General features: G+C 42.9%; 1 protein-coding gene and 1 pseudogene across 1 annotated transcript; both read left to right on the plus strand.

Annotated features, from left to right (window-relative positions):
- Nucleotides 1-1,307: 1,307 nt before the first annotated feature.
- On the plus strand, nt 1,308-6,339 carry LOC123492107 (annotated as a pseudogene).
- Nucleotides 6,340-10,798: 4,459 nt separating this feature from the next.
- On the plus strand, nt 10,799-22,460 carry LOC121578471 (EGF domain-specific O-linked N-acetylglucosamine transferase-like). The gene is given in 16 exon segments (XM_041892844.2): nt 10,799-10,992; nt 11,624-11,630; nt 11,763-11,865; nt 12,019-12,125; nt 12,222-12,316; nt 12,568-12,672; nt 12,865-12,965; nt 14,631-14,739; nt 17,243-17,330; nt 17,389-17,460; nt 18,154-18,240; nt 20,425-20,493; nt 20,700-20,761; nt 21,083-21,202; nt 21,579-21,681; nt 21,894-22,460. Coding segments are annotated over 16 exon segments (1,569 nt in total). The 3' UTR covers nt 22,041-22,460.
- Nucleotides 22,461-22,602: the final 142 nt, after the last annotated feature.

Consider the following 22,602-nt stretch of genomic DNA (forward strand, 5'->3'; position numbering starts at 1 on the left):
CGGCGATGTCATTTACAAAATAGCCTCAACACTCTACTCAGCAAATTGGATGTTGTCTATCACAGTGCCATCCGTTTTGTCTCCAAAGCCCCATATAATACCCACCACTGTGACCTGTACGCTCTTGTTGGCTGGTCCTCACTACATATTCGTCGCCAAACCCACTGGCTCCAGGCCATCTATAAATCACTGCTAGGCAAATCCCCGCCTTATCTTAGCTCATTGGTCACCATAGCAACACCCACCCGTAGTCTGCGCTCCAGCGGGTATATCTCACTGGTCATCCCCAAAGCCAACACCTCCTTTGGCCGCAATTCCTTCCAGTTCTCTGCTGCCAATGACTGGAACAAACTGCAAAAATCTCTGAAGCTGGAGACGCTTATCTCCCTCACTAACTTTAGGCATCAGTTGTCAGAGCACTTACCGATCACTGCACCTGTACACAGCCCATCTGAAATTAGCCCGCCCAACTACCTCATCCCTATATTGTTATTTATTTTGCTCATCTGTACCCCAGTATCTCTATTTGCACATCATCTCTTGCACATCATTCCAGTGTTAATACTAAATTGTAATTATTTTGCACTATAGCCTATTTTATTGCCTTACCTCCATAACTTGCTAAATTTGCACACTGTATATTAATTGTATTTCTGTTGTATTTTTTTGATTTTTGTTTTGTTTTACCCCATATGTAACTCTGTGTTGTTGTTTTTATCGCACTGCTATGCTTTATCTTGGCCAGGTCGCAGTTGTAAATGAGAACTTGTTCTCAACTGGTTTACCTGGTTAAATAAAGGTGAAATAAATAAAAAATTAAGAAGGAAATAAATTCCACAAATTAACTTTTAAGAAGGCACACCTGTTAATTGAAATGCATTCCAGGTGACTACCTCATGGAGCTGGTTGAGAGAATGACAAGAGTGTGCAAAGCTATCATCAAGGCAAAGGGTGGCTATTTGAAGAATCTTAAATATAAAACATATTTTGATTTGTTTAACACTTTTTTTGGTTACTACATGATTCCATATGTGTTATTTCATAGTTGTGATGTCTTCACTATTATTCTACAATGTAAAAAATAGTAAAAATAAAGAAAAACCCTTGAATGAGCAGGTGTTGCCAAACTCTTGACTGGTAGTGTACATACTTCACTCTAACTTGTAAAATAATAAAAACTCTAGTTTTCCAACTTTTTTCCTGCTTCAGACGTGCTTGTCATTTAGAAATCCCACAAAGACACACCATTCTGACGGGTAAAGACGGTCACAGAAGCACCAACTCATATTTCCAAGCCATGCAGTGACATGGTGGGGTGTATGTGTGTGATCTCAGGGAACTGGCGGGGGCTGCACAAAGCCAAGGCCAGCCATGCCAGCGAGGCCCAGGAGGATGCTTTGAGCAGGGAGACCCAGGCCAAGGAGGAGCTGGCTCTGACCCTTGTGAAGTCCCAGGAGGAGGCCCGCATACAGCAGGATGCTCTGGTCAATCAGGTGGCTGATCTACGGCTGGCTCTGCAGAGGGCTGAACAGCAGCAGGCCAGGAAAGAAGACTACCTGAGGGAGGAGATCAGTGACCACCCGCAGGTAGGAGACACTCACACATGCCTGTTCTCTTCATTACTTCTTTGGAGTTGACTGTAAGGCGCAGCCATGCTTGTGTGATAGGGGTCAAAGGTTACACACTGATGTGTTTACCGGTTGTGTCTATAGAGACTGCAGGGGGCGGAGACCAGGAACCAGGAGCTGAGTCAGATTGTTACCTTGGCAACACGGCCCCTGCTCAGACAGATCGAGAACCTGCAGGCTTCGCTGGGGAGCCAGACGGCGTCATGGGAGGAGCTAGAGAAGAGCATTTCAGATCGACTAGGTGAGAACAGATGTCTCTGATGTCAAAAGTTACTTTAGTTTGTAACAACAGCTTTCTAAGTCTTGTCAGGACCAGATTGCTCCCACCCTTTAACTCAACAGTGGAGGCACAGGCCCAGCTGGCCATTGCCTTGGAAAAGGAGCGAACAGCAACTGAGGAGCTTCTGGCCATTAAGGCCCAGCTGGTCTCACTGGAGTCCCAGAATTCCCTGCTTCGCCAGGAGAAAGGGCGTCTCCACGGTCAGCTGGACGCAGAGAAGATCAGGCGGGAGAAACTGGATGACAGAAGCAGGTAGTGGAGGTCTTCCTGAATACAAAGTGATATGTTTGGAGCAAATCCTATACAACCCATTACTGAGTACCACTCTCCATATTTTCAAGCATACAATGCCTTGCAAAAGTATTATCCCCTTTGTAGTTTTTTATTTTGTTGCATTACAACCTGTAATTTAAATGGATTTTTATTTGGATTTCATGTAATGGACATACACAAAATAGTCCAAATTGGCGAAGTGAAATTTAAAAAATAACTTGTTTCAAAAAATTCTAAAACATCAATAATGGAAAAGTGGTGTGTGCATATGTATTCACCCCCTTTGCTATGAAGCCCCTAAATAAGATCTGGTGCAACCAGTTACCTTCAGAAGTCACATAGTTAGTTAAATAAAGTCCACCTGTGTGCAATCTAAGTGTCACATGATCTGTCACATGATCTCAGTGGTATATATACACCTGTTCTGAAAGGCCCCCAGAGTCTGCAACACCACTAAGCAAGGGGCACCACCAAGCAAGCGGCACCATGAAGACCAAGGAGCTCTCCAAACAGGTCAGGGACAAAGTTGTGGAGAAGTACAGATCAGAGTTGGGTTATACAACAATATCCAAAACTTTGAACATCCCACGGAGCACCATTAAATCATTATAAAAAAAATTGAAAGAATATGGCACCACAACAAACCTTCCAAGAGAGGGCCGCCCACCAAAACTCACGGACCAGGCAAGGAGGGCATTAATCAGAGGCAACAAAGAGACCAAAGATAACCCTGAAGGAGCTGCAAAGCTTCACAGCGGAGATTGGAGTATCTGTCCATAGGACCACTTTAAGCCGTACACTCCACAGAGCTGGGCTTTACGGAAGAGTGGGCAGAAAAAAGCCATTGCTTAAAGAAATAAATATGCAAACGTTTGGTGTTCGCCAAAAGCCATGTGGGAGACTCCCCAAACATATGGAAGAAGGTACTCTGGTCAGATGAGACTAAAACTGAGCTTTTTGGCCATCAAGGAAAATGCTATGTCTGGCGCAAACCCAACACCTCTCATCACCCCGAGAACAACATCCCCATAGTGAAGCATGTCACTGGTGGCTGCATCATGTTATGGGTATGTTTGTAATCATTAAGGACTGGAGTTTTTCAGGATGAAAAAGAAACGGAATGGAGCTAAACACAGGCAAAATCCTGAAATAAAACCTTTTTCAGTCTGCTTTCCACCAGACACTGGGAGACGAATTCACCTTTGAGCAGGACAATAACCTAAAACCCAAATCCAAATCTACACTGGATTTGCTAACAAAGAAGACAGTGAACGCTCCGGAGTGGCCGAATTGCTTGAAAATCTATGACAAGACTTGAAAATGGTTGTCTAGCAATGATCAACAACCAATTTGACAGAGCTTGAAGAATTTTGAAAAGAATAATGGGCAAATATTGTACAATCCAGGTGTGCAAAGCTCTTAGACACTTACCCAGAAAGACACAGCTGTAATCGCTGCCAATGGAGATTCTAACATGTATTGACTCAGGGATGTGAATACTTTTGTATATGAGATATTTCTGTATTTCATTTTCAATAAATTTGCTAAAATTTCTAAAAACATGTTTTCACTTTGTCATTATGGGGAATTGTGTGTAGATGGGTGAGATGTTGTATTTATTTAATCAATTTTGAATTCACGCTGTAACACAACAAAAGGTGGAATAAGTCAAGGGGTATGAATACAAAGCTTTGAAGCCTTTCCATTAATGGCCATTTTTTGTAATCCTGATGGTGTAGGGAGCATGTGGAGCTGGAGAATCTGAGGGGAGAGCACATTCGAACACAGAAGGAGGCCAAGAAGGAGAAGGTATGTTCCTTCCCCTGCCCTACTCACCCTGCAGTAACGTAACAACACTCCTCACACATCCTCAGAGCCTGGTTTCTTCCTAGTTTCCTGCCTTTATAGGGAGTTTTTCCTAGCCACTGTGCTTCTATATCTGCATTGTTTGGGGTTTTAGGTTGGGTTTCTGTATAGCACTTTGTGACATCTGCTGATGTAAAAAGGGCTTTATAAATACATTTGATTTGATTTAACCTCCTCTGTTCCTCCCACCAGCTACTCCTGACCAATCAGCTGGAGATGGAAAAAATGAAGGTGGAGCAAAAGAAGAAATGCTATCTAGCACAAGAGGCCCTCAAGGAAAAGATAGATCTATTTATTGATTTATGTTCTATATCAATGACCAGCCTTGTATGTCTGTTCTTAAATCAGTCTGTGTTGAAAGAAAATGACATGATGTGTATGTTTCTCTGTCATAAGGAGCGGAAGTCATTAGTTCAGTCTGTGGGTGAGCCCCCAGCCTTATCTACCCCCTCCCTGTCCCATTCCAGCTCCATCAGTGGGGTAGACCACACCTGCCTGCACTCCTCCTTCCCTCAGGTACTCGCCACAGGCACACTGTTTACCCTTTCGCACCCAGCCAACCTCCCATTTTTTGCCCAGAATTAGGGCTGGTGACCTCAGTAAAATGAATAGGGAACTTATGGCAAAGGGCCTAATCAGAACTAGTTTGCATATTTGTCTCTCTTGAGGTTGGATGGTTAACAAGAGAGACCTGTTTTGTATTTATAATAATAAATATATTGTATTTCATCAGCAGGACTCTCTGGATCAGTCATTGGGGACGATGACCATGTCCATGTCTTTGAGTGGGACCAACCTGTATGAGACGGCTCGGCTCAGTGGAGGCTCCAACATCATCGAGAACCTGCAGTCCCAGCTTAAACTCAGAGAGGGAGAGAGCGCAGCTACAGGTACCAGCTGCCTGCCTGACACTGCTTTGACATTGCTTTGAGGACTACCATTGGAAGAGTGTCCTACGTGCATTTCTTCAAATGCCTTCTAGTTTTCGATTAAGTGTCTGATTTACAAATATACTTTCTGATGGTTGTTGAAAAACTATGCTTGCCAGGATCTTACCTCTTTCTTTCCCTCGCTCTCTTTCTTTCTCTCTCGTCACCCCCCTCAGCTGGAGATCTCTAGTCTGGAGAGGACTCGCTCTTCCATGGCTGAGGAGATGGTCAGATTGACCAATCAGATTGAGGAGATGGAGGTCAGTGCGAAGGAGAACCCCAAACTGAAAGTGCAACTTCAGGTGAGGAGAGGATAAATTCATACAAGTACCACTAAGCCAGTTGAATCGTATTAGGGTAAATCCCTGTTGTGATTATTTAGCTTAAAACCAAGATGTTATGTGAGAACTAACATCTCACAAGATAAATTGCTGGCCAGAGATTTATAATCATCTAGTCACAGATGAAGGAAAGTCCACTAGAGTAAACCTTCTTGAGACTAGAGATCTAGTGTTGACCTCTGAGCCTGTGTTGTGTGACTGACTGTGTTTTAGGAGCTGGAGCAGAGACACAACACCATCCTCCAGATGTATGGAGAGAAGGCTGAGGAGGCAGAGGAGCTGAGTCTTGACCTGGAGGACGTCAAGAACATGTACAAAACCCAGATTGACAAACTGCTCAAAAAACAGAAATAGACTGATCTATCTATTTAGCGTCCATACACTAGAGACAGATACAATAAACTGATTTTTGTAGAAGTGCATTCACTGTAAAGGATGGGAAAATAGGAGTTCATGCCCCTTTTAGTTTTGATTAAAGAATAGTATTTTTTTTATTACATTCCATCGCTGTTTTTAAATGAAATGGGATTTGAGAATCTGTGATTTATTGTATTATTTTAATGATCCAAATCTAAGTATTTAAGAAGGAAATTATGAGAACATGTGTAACAAATAAATATCTTAACATTTATTTCTCCTTAACTCCAGCATCCTAATTGGCATCAGTATGTACCGGTATTTTTCTGAATACTGTACATCTTACATCAGGATGAAGGAACAGAAATGGTAGTAAAGATAGTATTTATTGCTTGCTTGCGTTTTTCTTCAGAGGTATTACATGTTGACAACCAAACCCTGCCCTTGGTGTTACTGTGTATGACTGGACTAGGAAATCTGTTGAATTGAAAGTTGTGTTGAGAGGCATTGCAAAGGTCACATGCAGATATCTCAGATGAGGCATTTTCCTTGGAATTAAAAAAGAAAGCTATGATTTCATCTCATGTAAACATGAATAATTTACAAGATGCTTCAATACCTATTTGGGGTTTAACATTTCTAACGAAATAAAATGTATTGGGATAGGTGGTGATTTATTGTTATTTTTTCAGAATTGAATGCAAAACCAACTGCAGATACTGCACTTCTCCAAGTCGGAACTACATCCTACAACTCCACCTTGTGACTAATAATATACTGCATGCCGGTGTTACCGGTGTTTCCGATGTTATGGCGACCTGGAGCGTCTATATTTTAGTTTGCAGAAGGTAAGCGCCAGGTTTAATAAATGTGCAGGTTATTCTTCCGATCGACCACAAACTTTTTATTATTCCCGATAAGTTTATTTTCGAAGTTAGAACCTTCAAACACTCACTTTTCTCGGAATGCATTTTACTGTATACCAGCCAAAGCAGTGCCACCAAAAAGTTACAACTGATATCTGGGAAGCCGGGCCGGGATGATTTGTCGACAAATGCGAAGCTACTAATCCAGAAATTGTATTAGGGGCGATTTGTAATGGTCGTGTAATAACATTGGTGCAACTTCGTAAGGAGCTCTAGAGCAGTGATAGTCGTACCCCGTAAGCTACAGATAATTATATATTGGTGAACTAGTGAAAATCGGACAATGTGTCAGTCACTGCGCGTATGGGCCATAGCGTGGGTTACATTGTAGCAATCAATAGAACTAGTGTGTTGTGGAAGCAGCAATTTATTTATTTGATACAGTAGCCGGCCTGGTACCGGAACACCCTGAGAAAAAAGGTGTCAAACGCAAAGTAGCAGCCAAGTAGCCTACTATCTATGGTGGTGAAACGGACAGCACTCTCAAGGTGCTAATTAGGGGTTTACACAAGTGCGAATTTCTTATAGCCTAATTTTCTAGACATCAATGTACAGCAACATTTTTAGACGACACTGCAGAACACCCACCATATGCACACATACTCAGCTGTGGGGTTTACAAGACCCGAATTTCATATAATTTTCAAGACATCAATGTAGCAGTAGAACAAATATCACCATATCGGAATATAACGTCAAATAAAATAAGTCAATGTAGGCTACAGCAGAACACGTATGAGAATATACACTGCTCAAAAAAATAAAGGGAACACTTAAAAAACACATCCTAGATCTGAATGAATGAAATAATCTTATGAAATAGTTTTTTCTTTACATAGTTGAATGTGCTGACAACAAAATCACACAAAAATTATCAATGGAAATCAAATTTATCAACCCATGGAGGTCTGGATTTGGAGTCACCCTCAAAATTAAAAAGTGGAAAACCACACTACAGGCTGATCCAACTTTGATGTAATGTCCTTAAAACAAGTCAAAATTAGGCTCAGTAGTGTGTGTGGCCTCCACGTGCCTGTATGACCTCCCTACAACGCCTGGGCATGCTCCTGATGAGGTGGTGGATGGTCTCCTGAGGGATCTCCTCCCAGACCTGGACTAAAGCATCCGCCAACTCCTGGACAGTCTGTGGTGCAACGTGGCGTTGGTGGATGGAGCGTGACATGATGTCCCAGATGTGCTCAATTGGATTCAGGTCTGGGGAACGGGCGGGCCAGTCCATAGCATCAATGCCTTCCTCTTGCAGGAACTGCTGACACACTCCAGCCACATGAGGTCTAGCATTGTCTTGCATTAGGAGGAACCCAGGGCCAACCGCACCAGCATATGGTCTTACAAGGGGTCTGAGGATCTCATCTCGGTACCTAATGGCAGTCAGGCTACCTCTGGCGAGCACATGGAGGGCTGTGCGGCCCCCCAAAGAAATGCCACCCCACACCATGACTGACCCACTGCCAAAACGGTCATGCTGGAGGATGTTGCAGGCAGCAGAACGTTCTCCACGGCGTCTCCAGACTCTATCACGTCTGTCACGTGCTCAGTGTGAACCTGCTTTCATCTGTGAAGAGCACAGGGTGCCAGTGGCGAATTTGCCAATCTTGGTGTTCTCTGGCAAATGCCAAACGTCCTGCACGGTGTTGGGCTGTAAGCACAACCCCCACCTGTGGACGTCGGGCCCTCATACCACCCTCATGGAGTCTGTTTCTGACCGTTTGAGCAGACACATTCACATTTGTGGGCTGCTGGAGGTCATTTTGCAGGGCTCTGGCAGTGCTCCTCCTGCTCCTCCTTGCACAAAGGCGGAGGTAGCAGTCCTGCTGCTGGGTTGTTGCCCTCCTACAGCCTCCACGTCTCCTGATGTACTGGTCTGTCTCCTGGTAGCGCCTCCATGCTCTGGACACTACGCTGACAGACACAGCAAACCTTCTTGCCACAGCTCGCATTGATGTGCCATCCTGGATGAGCTGCACTACCTGAGCCACTTGTGTGGGTTGTAGACTCCGTCTCATGCTACCACTAGAGTGAAAGCACCGCCAGCATTCAAAAGTGACCAAAACATCAGCCAGGAAGCATAGGAACTGAGAAGTGGTCTGTGGTCACCACCTGCAGAACCACTTCTTTATTGGGGGTGTCTTGCTAATTGCCTATAATTTCCACCTGTTGTCTATTCCATTTGCACAACAGCATGTGACATTTATTGTCAATCAGTGTTGCTTCCTAAGTGGACAGTTTGATTTCACAAAAGTGTGATTGACTTGGAGTTACATTGTGTTGTTTAAGTGTTCCCTTTATTTTTTTGAGCAGTGTACATTATAAGCCTCCTGCCTATGTGATAGTATGAAGCACATATTCAGATTACCAGAAAAAAAATCCTACCTTGGTTTTCAAAACATCCCACAATGACTCTCCCCATGTCAAGTCCATTTAACTCCTGAGAGTCAACTTTTTGCTCAAAGCCAGGAGCGGGACTGTGGCTGTGATGTTTAGCCTCCTTCTAAGGCTGTTCTGAAGACTGGCTGTAGTGTCTGTTATTATAATTTTCTTGAGTGTTAACCTGGGTGTCCTCTTTAGCCTTGTCTACGAGGCTTGCTGCCACCAAATACGCCTTTTTTTTTTTAGGGCTCGTTGTTGTTGTTTTTTGCGTCTGATGCATAGGATGTTAATTTACTGTACATTCCACCCACTCTTTTGCTAGTTTAATCCCTCCAGTCCTTTCTAGACCCAAGCTCCCTACCTTTTTGCATGTTGTATAGCCCAATTTTGAATTCAGCATGACAAACTAGGGTTATACGTTTGCTTGTTCTTGAACTGCAAGTTGCACCTGCTCCAATCACTTCGTAGGTGGATGCACTGTCCCCCTCCCCCCCAGCTCCCCATCTCCCTCTCCCGCTGAGTCTGAGTCGCTAGAAGGCCTACTAGCTAGTGGAGGTGCCGGTGGTGATGTTGAACTGGCGGGATTAGCATCGCCATCAGGAACAGTTTGCCCCTCACTCCTCTCCTCCATCACTGACAGTTCTCTGGCTCGTTCTGGGTTCGATTCACCATCTTTCTCTGGATTTTTGGACTTTAAATGAAAAAGGTCACTAATATTTCCTGCAACAGGACTACTACTATATGGAGTTCAGATCTGCCTCAAGGCAGGTTCCCACACTACAGTGGGGAAAAAAAAGTATTTAGTCAGCCACCAATTGTGCAAGTTCTCCCACTTAAAAAGATGAGAGACCTGTAATTTTCATCATAGGTACATGTCAACTATTTTGTTTCTGGTGTCCTTTGACAGCTCTTTGGTCTTGGCCATAGTGGAGTTTGGAGTGTGACTGTTTGAGGTTGTGGACAGGTGTCTTTTATACTGATAACAAGTTCAAACAGGTGCCATTAATACAGGTAACGAGTGGAGGACAGAGGAAATCTTGCTTGTTTGTAGGTGACCAAATACTTATTTTCCACCATAATTTGCAAATAAATTCATAAAAAAATCCTACAATGTGATTTTCTGGATTTTTTTTTCTCAATTTGTCTGTCATAGTTGACGTGTACCTATGATGAAAATTACAGGCCTCTCATCTTTTTAAGTGGGAGAACTTGCACAATTGGTGGCTGACTAAATACTTTTTTCCCCCACTGTATAGTCTATACCCACACACTTGTAAACTGCGGTATCCATCTCTTACCCTAGATTACAGGACTACTACTATATGGAGTTCAGATCTGCCTCAAGGCAGGTTCCCACACTATAGTCTATACCGACACACTTGTAAACTGTGCTATCCATCTCTTACCCTAGATTACAGTGTGTAGTAGTCCTGTAATCTAGGGTAAGAGATGGATACCGCAGTTTACAAGTGTGTGGGTATAGACTATAGTGTGGGAACCTGCCTTGAGGCAGATCTGAACTCCATAAAGTAGTAGTCCTCTTGCAGGAAATATTAGTGACCTTTTTCCTACCATTGTTAGAGCAATCATGGCTGGTATAGGGGAAATTGACATAAAAAAACAAGTGCAGGACCAGTATGACCAGTGCTTAATTTGAGCCGGATCCTGCCGGAACTGGATTCGGCACCTCTCAGATTTGACTTTGTTTGTTCCGGCACCTACAGTTGAAGTCCCTCCCTCCCTCCCTCCCTCCCTCCACAGAGTTTGCGCTGTGCTGTGAGGTAAGCCAAGGCTGGTAGAACTGACTATGCTGCGGCTGGTAGCACTGGTCATGGTCTGTACTTACACTGTGGTAGCTGCTGAGGAAGCTGAGAACACCAGCCACAGACCACCACTCCACTACAGCAGCCTCATGCTGCCACAGCACCATATCTCCTACTTCCTCCACAATAACAAGAGAGTGGCCAGGCTCTGTCGAGAGGACCCGCGCTGCCCTTTAAAGTAAGAACTGTACTTTCATTGGTTTTTAATAATACACGGTGAGTGTTATTATTAATTGTACCCGCCTACCTGTCAGACCTACTCTACCCCTATGAACCTCCACGCACCCCACGTTCAAGCCACGCAAAACTCATCCATGGGGGACTGTGCCTTTTCCTCCAATGCACCACACCTATGGAACTCCCATCCTTATAATCTCAGCGCTGTTCAGACTATTGTTTTTTTAAAAGCAGGCCTTAAAACTAATCTCTATTGGCTGGCCTACCATTATGTCCTTCCTCCTAGACTTTGAATGTTGCTTTCATGATATGGTTAGATATACTGTATTTATTTTGTTTTTTAAACTGTTTTTATGTTTCTATTTTATTTTATGCACTTTGGGATTATTCTTGTATAATGAAAGTGATTTGCAAATGTAATATATTATTATTATTAATGTCAGTAATAGGGCCCTTAGACTACCATGTTGGTTATCGTCATACACAGTGTGGAGGGGGATTAGCTCATTTTAACACTTGAATTTTCGTCAAGGTAAATGTCTTGGCTAAGCAGCCATAGTCTTGTGGACAGAAAGTAACACTTAATTTTAGAGCTTAAGTCTAAAACAATTGAAGCTTCCTGTGTTGGACAGTGACCACGTAATTATGTTTTGTGTGTCACGGTGGTACAAGAAAGCTGTTTTTAGTGGGGTCTTTTAAGTTCCATCCAAGTGTTTAGCACATCTTTAGTTTTTGCCTCCCCCTTCCCCACCCTTTAATGTTTTACAACAGGATGCTCTGCTGGATGTGTCGGCCTGCTGGGGGTATGAGAAGAACTGTGCCCCAGAGAACTGCTTTGGCTATCCTCTCTGCACACGGGTTGACTCCGGATGGTACAATACAATCCCCCTCTCTGCATTCACTAACAAGAATATTGTTTCCTTTTATTCATTAGCATAATGTGTCAAGCTCTTGTCATACATGTGGATGTGCATAATTTATTTCTGCCACTGGTTTGGCCTAACAGAGCTCTTCGTCCTCCCTATGGCCAGCTCATTGGAGGTAGCCCAGGAGCTGTTCTGGAAACAGGCAGACTTTGGTTACGTCAGGGAGCGCCTCAGTGAGATGAAGACTCTCTGCAAGGTCACCAATTCTGTAAGCCTTTCCTCTAGTGCAGCTGCACACAGGACTCATGAATCCACACAGATAAACAGAAAAGGCATTTGCTAAACGCTCACATTTTATTTCTAGGGAGACTCGTCTCTGAAATGCACCAGCCACACTCGCTTCTGCAGGGCAACCAATCTGTACTTGGACCTGCGGAACCCTCGCAGGGGTCATGTGAGGTCAGTGCACCCTGGGGGACACGTCTTGTCTAGAGCCCCATCTGGGTTCCTTGTTTTCCTGTGTGGGAAGAATCCTAGTAGTTTAGTTTTTATTGGGTCTTTCTTTAGTGTTTCTTACATTTGCTTGTCTCTTCATCGTCATTGACCTGAAAGGCGGGATAGGTGAAAGCAGTATGACAGACCCTCTTGGCCTAATGAAATAAATTATGATAAAATGAGAACTGTGGGACTCACCTGTGTTTTCTCTGCAGGTATAAGGAGGACTTTCTCCAGGAGGGGGAGATTGGGGGGCGTTGCAGTCTGAACAGCCGAGCGCTGGCTGCAGAAGGAGAGCACAAGAGCCCTCTGCAGTCCTGGTGAGACAAAACATAGACTCCTTATGACCCTCCCTGAACTGTCTGATTCATATCAAGGTTTCTTCTTACTAAGGACATTTCTCTCTGTAACAAAAGTAAAAAGGTTCAATTTGATTGATTGATGGTCACGTCTGTGAATATGAATAACACAGGCATGATATACAATGAAACACACTTGTTTTCCCTCCCAAGGTATGCTGAACTACAGACATAGCTGAACTTCAACCCCACAGGTGAAGAGCACTGTGACATCATCTTTGAGAAACCTACTGTATTCATGAAGCTTGATGCAGGTGGGCACGGTCTTCATGCCTTTTTAGTACAATGTCAAATAACACATTTTGTTTGTGTACAGTGTAGTGACAATATAGATAAAATAAATAGAACATGCTTGGAACCCTGGCAATTTGACTGGAAACTCATGGGTACACTCGCAATGGCTGCCTGGTATTGTGATGCAATAATTTCCATGATATTTTGGAATGTTCTATCAACTGATGCTGGATTGCCAAGGTAATGTAGAATGTTCATTCAAATGATGCTAACTGTTGTGGCTTATGCAATGGAATGTATTTTTTGCCATGTCAGTTGAGTTGTCTCAACAAATCACAGCACAGATTGAAGGGTAAACTTCCAGCTTTTACTTTCTGGCATGGGTCTAGGTTGAAGATTGAGAAGGTTAAGACAATGTAATATTTCCATGCAGAAGCGTTCTGAAATAAACAAATTCATTGGACCAGCACCGGAGCGAAAATAACTGGAAGTGAATGTTAGCAGTACAGAAAGTTTGCCATGAAAGTGGAAAATACACACAATCGTAGTGAATTTCAGCCAACTAGTCAGCAAACACATAGCCTAACTGTTTTAATGTCGTTCTATTTAAATGTCTTTCAAATGATCTACAGCCACTTTATTAATTGATTTCCCGACCGCATGTAATGTTTTCAATGCTAATCCTGTAGTATTAGCAATGGCACTGGTTCAATTAATGTGTTTATTTTCTAACGCTGATGAATTAAATTATAACGTTGTCTTAACCTGTATTGTTTCGACCTAGGAATGGGTACACTCAAAATGGCTGCCAGTCCACCCATTATGCCATCATTGACTTGAATGGAGATGGCCTATCTATTCATTCTATTGCTATTGTAGTGACACAGGAAAGCCGAGGTCACACGAAGCAATCTGGACAGTTGATGTTGTTGCATCTGGGTTGCTCCGTGTGTCACCCCCCAAACAATAGCCTGCAACTTAGTTGCATTGCATCGCAAGAGATGGAATCAATCCTATTTCACGCAACTGACTTTATACAATGTCCAATCAGTGAGCAGAAAAAAGTTGACATGACTTGTCAAATTGTTCCGTTCAGAACTTCGACCCAGTTGTCATGTCAACACAGCTGTCAGTGCTGCTGCAAACTGCGACAAAAGAGACATGCCAAATGGGAAATGCATAAAAAATTATAGATATCATGACTAGTCATGTATATGGTCTGCCAGTCAATAAACATTTTAAAAAGTGAACCCAGACCTTTCTCTGTCTAGTTTCAACTGAAATTGTCCAACATTAACTGCATTATCTAGCTAGCTTATTAGCTTGTCGCTAGCTTGGTTAGCTATCTAGCTAGCTTGGTAAAACTTGGTTGGAAAATAGGCAACCTTTTGCTAGCTAGGTAAATTGTACAGCCAGCATTTTGTCTATGTCGATGCTGTTACAATTAACAAACGTTTGGATAAACAAATCATTTATGAAACCGTGATGTATGACAGGATTGGATGTTGCATGCAATTTCAATTACGTTTGAATTGCTTTGTGTATCTGCAAACCTGCCTGAGATGATGTCACTTGCAACTTGCATCTGCAACAGAAATTGCATCCAAATTGCTTCGGGTGACACAGCCTTAATAGAGGTACTGACTGAGATGTGATGAGGCAACCTGAATGTGTCTTTTTGGCAGGAGTTAACATGTACCATCATTTCTGTGACTTTGTCAACCTGTACATCTCCCAGCACATCAACAACTCCTTCAGCAGAGACATCAACATCCTCATGTGGGACACGGTAAGTACAATATTCTGCAGCCCATCTCCATTTCACTGATCTGAGACGACTGAATAAGTGCAAGACATATGGTGATGGCTTAGCTGGGCCCTCCAATAGGCTACTTAAAGATTCCACCATGTTGCTGTCACCTCGCAAGCTGAATGTTTTGTCCAAAGCTGTTTGTACAAAAAGAAGCAAGAGTATGGTTGTTTACCAGTGTTGTGTATCGATGTGTTGTGTTTCACATTTGACCACTTGCTTGCGGAGGGGATTAAGGTGAAGCAGTAGGTGTAAAACAGAATGATTTATGGGAAACCTTATCCTGTCCAGTGTTCCCACCTCTGTCTGTGGAGGTGAAGGATAAGGGTAAAGAAAAAGGGGGAGAGAGAGAAAATGACAGCGAGAAGGAAAGGAATGGCCTTTCATCTGACAATAGTGTTGAGCGAGGTCTGTTCGGTTTCGGTTCGCACATTTTTGTTTTATCACGGTTTTCGATTTCGGTTTAGATTATTTTTTTAAACATTAAATGCACTGTGCATTATGTGGGTTGAATGCTGTAACAACACAGAATAAAACAATAATATTAAGTCCCGTGATGATAAGTGGTGGTAGTGATTGCCCATTACTGCTTATCAATTATTAACCATAAATTATTCACATTACTTTACTTTAATAAAATATTTCAGTTGTTGTGTATATTACATTTGTTTTCTTTGATGACCTTATTATTTCATTCCAAGTTATCATCTCATCTAGAGAACTGCTGCCTATGCTGTCTGACAAAATAACTTTTTTAGTAGTTCTTCAAAGTAAATAAGGCATACTTTTATGACTGCTGAATACCAAATATCAATCACTTAGATCATGTCTTTTCAGGTAGAGATACTTTTGTAAATATATAGTGTATGTGGACACCCCTTCAAATGAGTGGATTCGGCTATTTCATCCACACCCGTTGCTGACCGGTGTATAAAATCGAGCACACAGCCATGCAATCTCAATAGACAAACATTGGCGGTAGAATGGCCTTACTGAAGAGCTCAGTGACTTTCAATGTGGCACCGTCATACGATGCCACCTTTCCAACAAGTCAGTTTGTCAAATTTCTGCCCTGCTAGAGCTGCCCCGGTCAACTGTAAGTGCTGTTATTGTGAAGTGGAAACCTTTAGGAGCAACAACGGCTCAGCCGCGAAGTGGTAGGCCACACAAGCTCACAGAACGGGACCACAGAGTGCTGAAGCGCGTACCGTGTAAAAATTGTCTGTCCTCGGTTGCAACACTCACTACCGAGTTCCAAACTGCCTCTGGAAGCAACGTCAGCACAAGAACTGTTCGTCGGGAGCTTCATGAAATGGGTTTCCATGGCCGAGGAGTCTAAGATCACCATGCGCAATGCCAAGCGTCGGCTGGAGTGGTGTAAAGCTCGCCGCCATTGGACTCTGGAGCAGTGGAAACGAGTTCTCTGGAGTGATAAATCACGCTTCACCATCTGGCAGTCCGAATGACGAATCTGGGTTTGGCATATTCCAGGAGAACGCTACCTGCCGAATGCATAGTGCCAACTGGAAAGTTTGGTGGAGGAGGAATAATGGTCTGGGGCTGTTTTTCATGGTTTGGGCTAGACCCCTTAGTTCCAGTGAAGGGAAATCTTCACGCTACAGCATACATTGACATTCTAGACGATTCTGTGCTTCCAACTTTGTGACAACAGTTTGGGGAAGGCCCTTTCCTGTTTCTGCATGACAATGCCCCCGTGCACAAAGCCAGGTCCATACAGAAATGATTTGTTGAGATCATTGTGGAAGAACTTGACTGGCCTGCACAGAGCCCTGGCCTCAACCCCTTCTAACAACTTTGTGATGAATTGGAATGCTGACTGCGAACCAGGCCTTATTGCCCAACATCAGTACCCGACCTAATTAATGCTATTTTAGCAAGTCCCACAGCAATGTTCCAACATCTAGTGGAAAGCCTTCCCAGAAGTGTGGAGGCTGTTATAGCAGCAAAGGGGGGACCAACTCCATATTAATGCCCATGATTTTGGAATGAGATGTTCGATGAACAGGTGTCCGTGTACTTTTGGTCATGTAGTGTACCTTGTGAAGCAACTGCTCTCAATTCCTCTCAATCTCACATTCCACTAGAAGAGAGTTCTAAACCTCTCTGCCAATAACAGCTAATTTTCAGTTTTCCCCTCCCCTCTCAGACCACTCACAGAAAGTCTTAGCAAAATTCTTGCTTGATAATTTGCTCTTTGCTAAGAAGCTATTTTTGTTTCTTTTTGACAATTTTAATTTAAAACAACCACAGTAAGGTACTTAATAGTTACCCAGAAATTATTTGATATTCAGATAAAATCGGGTGCATTAGACCTTTAAACAAGTGGCTGACTGTTGGTCAAGTACAGTTCTAATGAAACATATACCATAATACAAACAGTGTTTCGTAATACTCTCCATGAAATCTGAAATTAAGTTTAGCCAGTTCGATGAAACAACTCAATTTCAAAGTAATCTTTCTGATGTATTTTTCTTGGATGGATCTGTTCAGTGAGACCTGGAAGGCTTGCTCTGACTATGACATCATCCATCTGAAAACTTTTGACACTAAAAGGGTAAGAGTGTGTGTGTGGCCGTACATGGTTGTATAACGTATCCATTACCTTGAAACAGGTGTGCTTCAAAGATGTCGTGTTCTCCCTGCTCCCCAGGATGAGATATGGGTTGTTCTATAACACACCTTTGGTTCGTATTCTGTCTATCTCTTTATGTGTAATGGAAATATAGAGATAGGATTGCGCCGCCTATGAGGAAATCTGAATCCATTTGAACTGCTTGGGATGTCCCTGCCTTTCTGACTCCATGCCTTTTCTAATTTTGATCACACAGGCTTTATGTCCGTGTTTTCTTTTCATGCTTCTCGCCTCATCATGCCGTTTTCCTTTATCATCTGATATCCAGCTTGGTCATGACTCAAAACATGCCATTTGGGTCAAATATTTATGCTATGTACTCATCATGTCCAGCTCTTAAGTTATTTAAATGATCATTTCAATGAGATTTATGTAAAGATGGTATCATTTAAATACGTAGGTCTAGGGGGTCAGCCTTGAGGTGTGAAATATTGATAGGTTAGCCTCATATCTGATGCCTTGGATTGCTCCTGCTGCTTATATCATGTTTATATTCATGTGCTTATATTTATGACTGCTGTGCTCTGGCCTGTAGGAGTGAATCGTAGACTTGTGCTAGGCATGGATTTAAATTATGTGTCTTTCCATGTGGGTATGGAATGTGTTTGGATTTGGCAGAGTTATATCAAATTACGATTTTCACTGTGTGTGTGTACGTGCGTGTGTGTGAGGAACATTGAGTGTGTGTGCGTGCGTGGGTCAGACAGATAGAACTGATGGATTTTTCTTGGTGTGTTAATGGCAGATATCTGACTGCCACAGTGAAGGGTTGTTCAGGGCCTTCTCCCAGCATGTTCTATATCGACTCAGCATTCCACAGGATGGACCCAAGGTAAGGAATACTTACCACACACATGCACACACACCTTTCCTCATTGGTCTGTAACTCACCGATACAGGCTTTACTGGTCTTTACGACCCCAGACTAAGTACATTTGGCTATATCTTTACGACCACTGAAGGCGGTTGCGAGGATGCAGCTCATTGTGTATTCACGGCTGATGCTAAGAATATGCTAACAGCCTTCCTGTGAGATGGCAGTGCTTGCGATACCGTCTCCCAGCTGAATAAGAGGTGTGCCCGGCCCTGACCGCCTCTCAGCTCCTCTCCTCCTTTCATCCCTCTGATTAATGGTTCAGGGAGACACCAGTCTGCTCCTCTCTGCCATTGTGTTCTACTCATCAGAATATCAGCTCTCCTTATGTACACACTGCTGTTTCATGTCATCCATCTAATATGCTTTTATAGTTGGGTAAATGCATTTATTTGGCATTATGTGGTGGAGTGTTCCCTCTGGGTTTCTCCTGACAGTCTGTGTGGCTTGTGATTGACCACTTCCACAGATTCTCTGTTTTTAGCATTAGGAGTTGTCTTCCTCAGGCTATTTTCAACTCAGATGGTACAATGCCAGTGAGACTGAAAGGGAGTTTTGTAGGACTTTTAGCCACTAGATGGTGATGCTGTATAGTATATTTGCTCTCTCACTTGTTATATCAACCCTCTGTGCTGTAGCTCAATCATCAAACAATATTTGTAAAAAATGTAGGGAGCCTGCCCCTTATTGGTCGTGGTCGTTTTCTACAAGTACATAACGTTGAGATTAAGGTCCTTGAAAAGCTATGGATGGGTTTACAGTTTTTCTCAATCATGTAAAAGCATCTTTGGGATCTGTGTTGAAACGTGTCTATAGCAGCAATGATCAAATGCTCAAATACTTTTACAGATCATTTTCTTGCCTTTGTACCTGAGTTGCATATCTTAGACCCACTTTTGCTCAACTTTAAATACAAATGTCATCATTGAATACAACATTGTTTTAATTGGAAGAGAAATGTGTGCAATTGTGTTCACTGTTTCCAGCAATCAGTGTCATACCATGTACTAGGGAAAGATCTAGGCAATGGGGACTAAGTTATATGATTTTTTACAATATTGTGGACATGCAAATATTCCCAATGGTGGAACAAGCTCCCCCACGATGCCAGGACAGCGGAGTCACTGACCAACTTCCAGAGACACTTGAAACCCTACCTCTTTAAGGAATACCTGGAATAGTATAACAGTAATCCTTCTACCCCCCTCCCCCACCCCCATAAATATTTTTTTTTTAAAGGTGGTTGTCCCGCTGGCTGTCCTAAGTTCAATGCACCAATTTGTAAGTTGCTCTGGATAAGAGCGTCTGCTAAATGACTTAAAAATGCAAAGATGGGACCTTCCATTATAGAGCTTTGATGTGGATTGAGGCCTATACATTCATATCAGCTGTGTTCTTCTGTTGTATTCACCTTTTCTTATTTCTATTGTGGATTGTGTTTCTGTGCGCCAATGAAAAGTCTACAAAACAATGAGCAAACCAACCTTTTGTATTGAATACATGGAATTGGATTGTGATAATACCGATGGATGAATCCTGCACACAATGTGCTTATTCTTTTCCACTTTTTATCAGGAATAATATTTGATTTGATTTATATGAAATTGTTTAGTCAAATATGCATAAAAGGAGAGTAATTGCCCATAATTCTACACCTTTGGATAGTTGTATTTCCAATGTTGATCATCATGATTAAGTGACTGCAAATAAAATGTATTGATCTATTGGGATTCTAAAAAGACAGACTAACTTTCTGTTTTGTGTGCTTGGACTCAAGAGATCTTTTTTCAGGCAGTCGTGTTCTTTTTATTAATGTATTTGCAGTTTTGATGGTGGGATATAATTTTTATGAATGTACTGTATTCATGTTTTGAGAAGGCAACTACATTTTGAAAGTGCATTTACTGTTTTGCAAAAGGACACAGAGTTCTGTGTCTTGTCGACTCTGTTTTGAAAATCAACAAAATTGTTCCAAGAAATGCTTGTACGCGATTGAAAAAAACGGTATTATGTGAAATGCTGGAGTTCATCTTCTGCAATTCCTGTTAATGGACCATATTCAATATACATGTCATATTTATATAATGTCAAGTATCGTAAGTATCATCTCACTACACCTGATCCTTATGCTCCTGTTTTCAGGAGGGGAGGATTCGTGTCACATTGTTGGCACGCAGCACAGACTACCGTAAGATATTAAACCAGGAGGAGGTGAGTCCAGTCTGAGGCAGCACTGCCCACTCTCTGCTCCTTTCCTTCCTCCCTCCCTCCATTGATTTACTGCCTCCTCCAGCTCTTAACTGGCCATTTAAAATCTTATTTCAACTGGCGGAGTAAAATACCTGTGATTTATGCGGCCAGTGTCTGTGTTTGTTCCTCTCATTGATCAGAGAATCCATCTCACTGTGTTCATACAGCTCATAAATGCCCTGAAGACCGTGCCTTTACTCGAGGTCAGAGTGGTGGATTACAAATACAAGTGAGTGTGAACAGTTTGTATTCTTTAGACGCATATAAAGGGGAGTATTGGTGGAGGAATCATATGGTACTGCTGGAGGACCTAAGGCTGCAGCACAAAGGGAATTGAGTAACAGGTGTATTTTATTGTCTGACACCTCTATTAGAGTGGGGTAAATATTGAATGTACAGTGAATGGTATAGTATGTTGGAGTGAAGTCAGTAGGGGCATTATGAGTTAAGTAGTAAGTTAAATAATTTAGCATTTGATGTGAGGGCTGCAGGTGCTAGGTGTGTGACATCTATCTATCAGTCTATCTGTCTTTTCTTGTCTTGTCTGTAGGGATGTCCCGTTCCTGGAACAGCTCAGGATTACCCACAACTCTGACATCTTCATCGGGATTCATGGGGCGGGACTTACTCACCTGCTCTTCCTCCCTGATTGGGCCGTCATCTTTGAGCTGTGAGTGACACTGTTCAGTCTGCCTGTGTGTGTCTAAAACAGCTTTATGTCTTTGGGTTTTTCTGTGTCTGTGTATCTGTCTGTTCCACTGGATCCTTGTCTGTCTGTCCCTCCATGCTCTGTGGACGGTGTAGTACGGGCGAACAGGGCAGAGCGCTCCCTGTGCCGTTTGTGCTGGATATAGTGATATCTGTGTGATGGGTCTGGCAGCGTGCTGTGCTCTGTAAGAGCTGTTAGCCCTTAGCCATTAAGTGCAGCAGTGAAATACGGCCTAATTAAACAGGCATTCCTCAGGCAGGGCCAGGCAGGGCTGGGAGGCATACTGAGAGAAGAGAGCAAGAGCAGGAGATAAAGTGTCTGCAGCTGTTCTCCACAGATATAACTGTCAGGATGAGAGCTGCTATCGAGATCTGGCTCGGCTGCGGGGGATCCAATATGCGACTTGGCAAAAAAGGGACAAAGTGCTCCCAGAAGATAAGGTGGGAAACTCTAGTGCCGCTCCTGCCACCTCCACCTAACTCACTGCCCCAGATCCCCAGAGACACCTTACCAATCCTCACCTGTAGCTGCAGCATGTATCACCAGACTCATCTGTCATTTTTATTTTAGTATATACACTCACGTTGCCTCGCACACACACTCACAAATCGCAGACCTGCAGTTCCCCCCCCCACACACACCTCACACACAGGGTCACCATCCCTCCCTGGGGGAGCATCCTAAGTTCACCAACTACTCCTTTGACGTGGAGGACTTCATGCGTCTGGTGCTGGAAGCAGCAGACTACGTCCTGAACCACCCCAAGTGGAAGCCCCAGCCCAGGCGTGATGAACTGTAAGCCCCAGCAGCAGAAGGAACACAGGACAGTCAAACCCCGGACTCAAACACAGCCATCTTAGAAATCTAAAAGTAAATTTGAACACTTAAGATGTTGAATATTGTCAAGGTTAAATGTAAGTTTACAACATCGCTTTTCAGTTATTTATTATCTGCCAACACAGCCCAGGGTACATCTCAATAGCGATAATAAGGACAAATCAAATGGCCTTGGCAAACCTTGTTAGAGAAACGTATGCACTCCTTACAACAATTGCCTATTTGTATTACATGCTGCCACTGGTATGGTTGCCAGAAAGATAATTTGTTTCATTTCTAAACAATGTGCTTATTTTCTGCATTTTCTGTTCAAAGTTATGTGTTGTAGACAGGCAGGGATGGAACTTTCAGCATGTTGTGTATGTGCCAATTTGATCAACACTTCAGAATCGTCTTTGCAAGTATTTTGTAGACACTGTCGCACATAAACTATCGAATGAATCTAAAGCTTGATGTTTTATTTATGAGAAAGGGAGTCAGACCTTTTGGTCAATGTTTTGCAAAGACTTGTAAGTCATTTTATA

The sequence above is a fragment of the Coregonus clupeaformis genome, chromosome 12 (genome assembly GCF_020615455.1).
Source record: "Coregonus clupeaformis isolate EN_2021a chromosome 12, ASM2061545v1, whole genome shotgun sequence".
In the NCBI taxonomy this organism is placed as follows: Eukaryota; Metazoa; Chordata; class Actinopteri; order Salmoniformes; family Salmonidae; genus Coregonus; species Coregonus clupeaformis.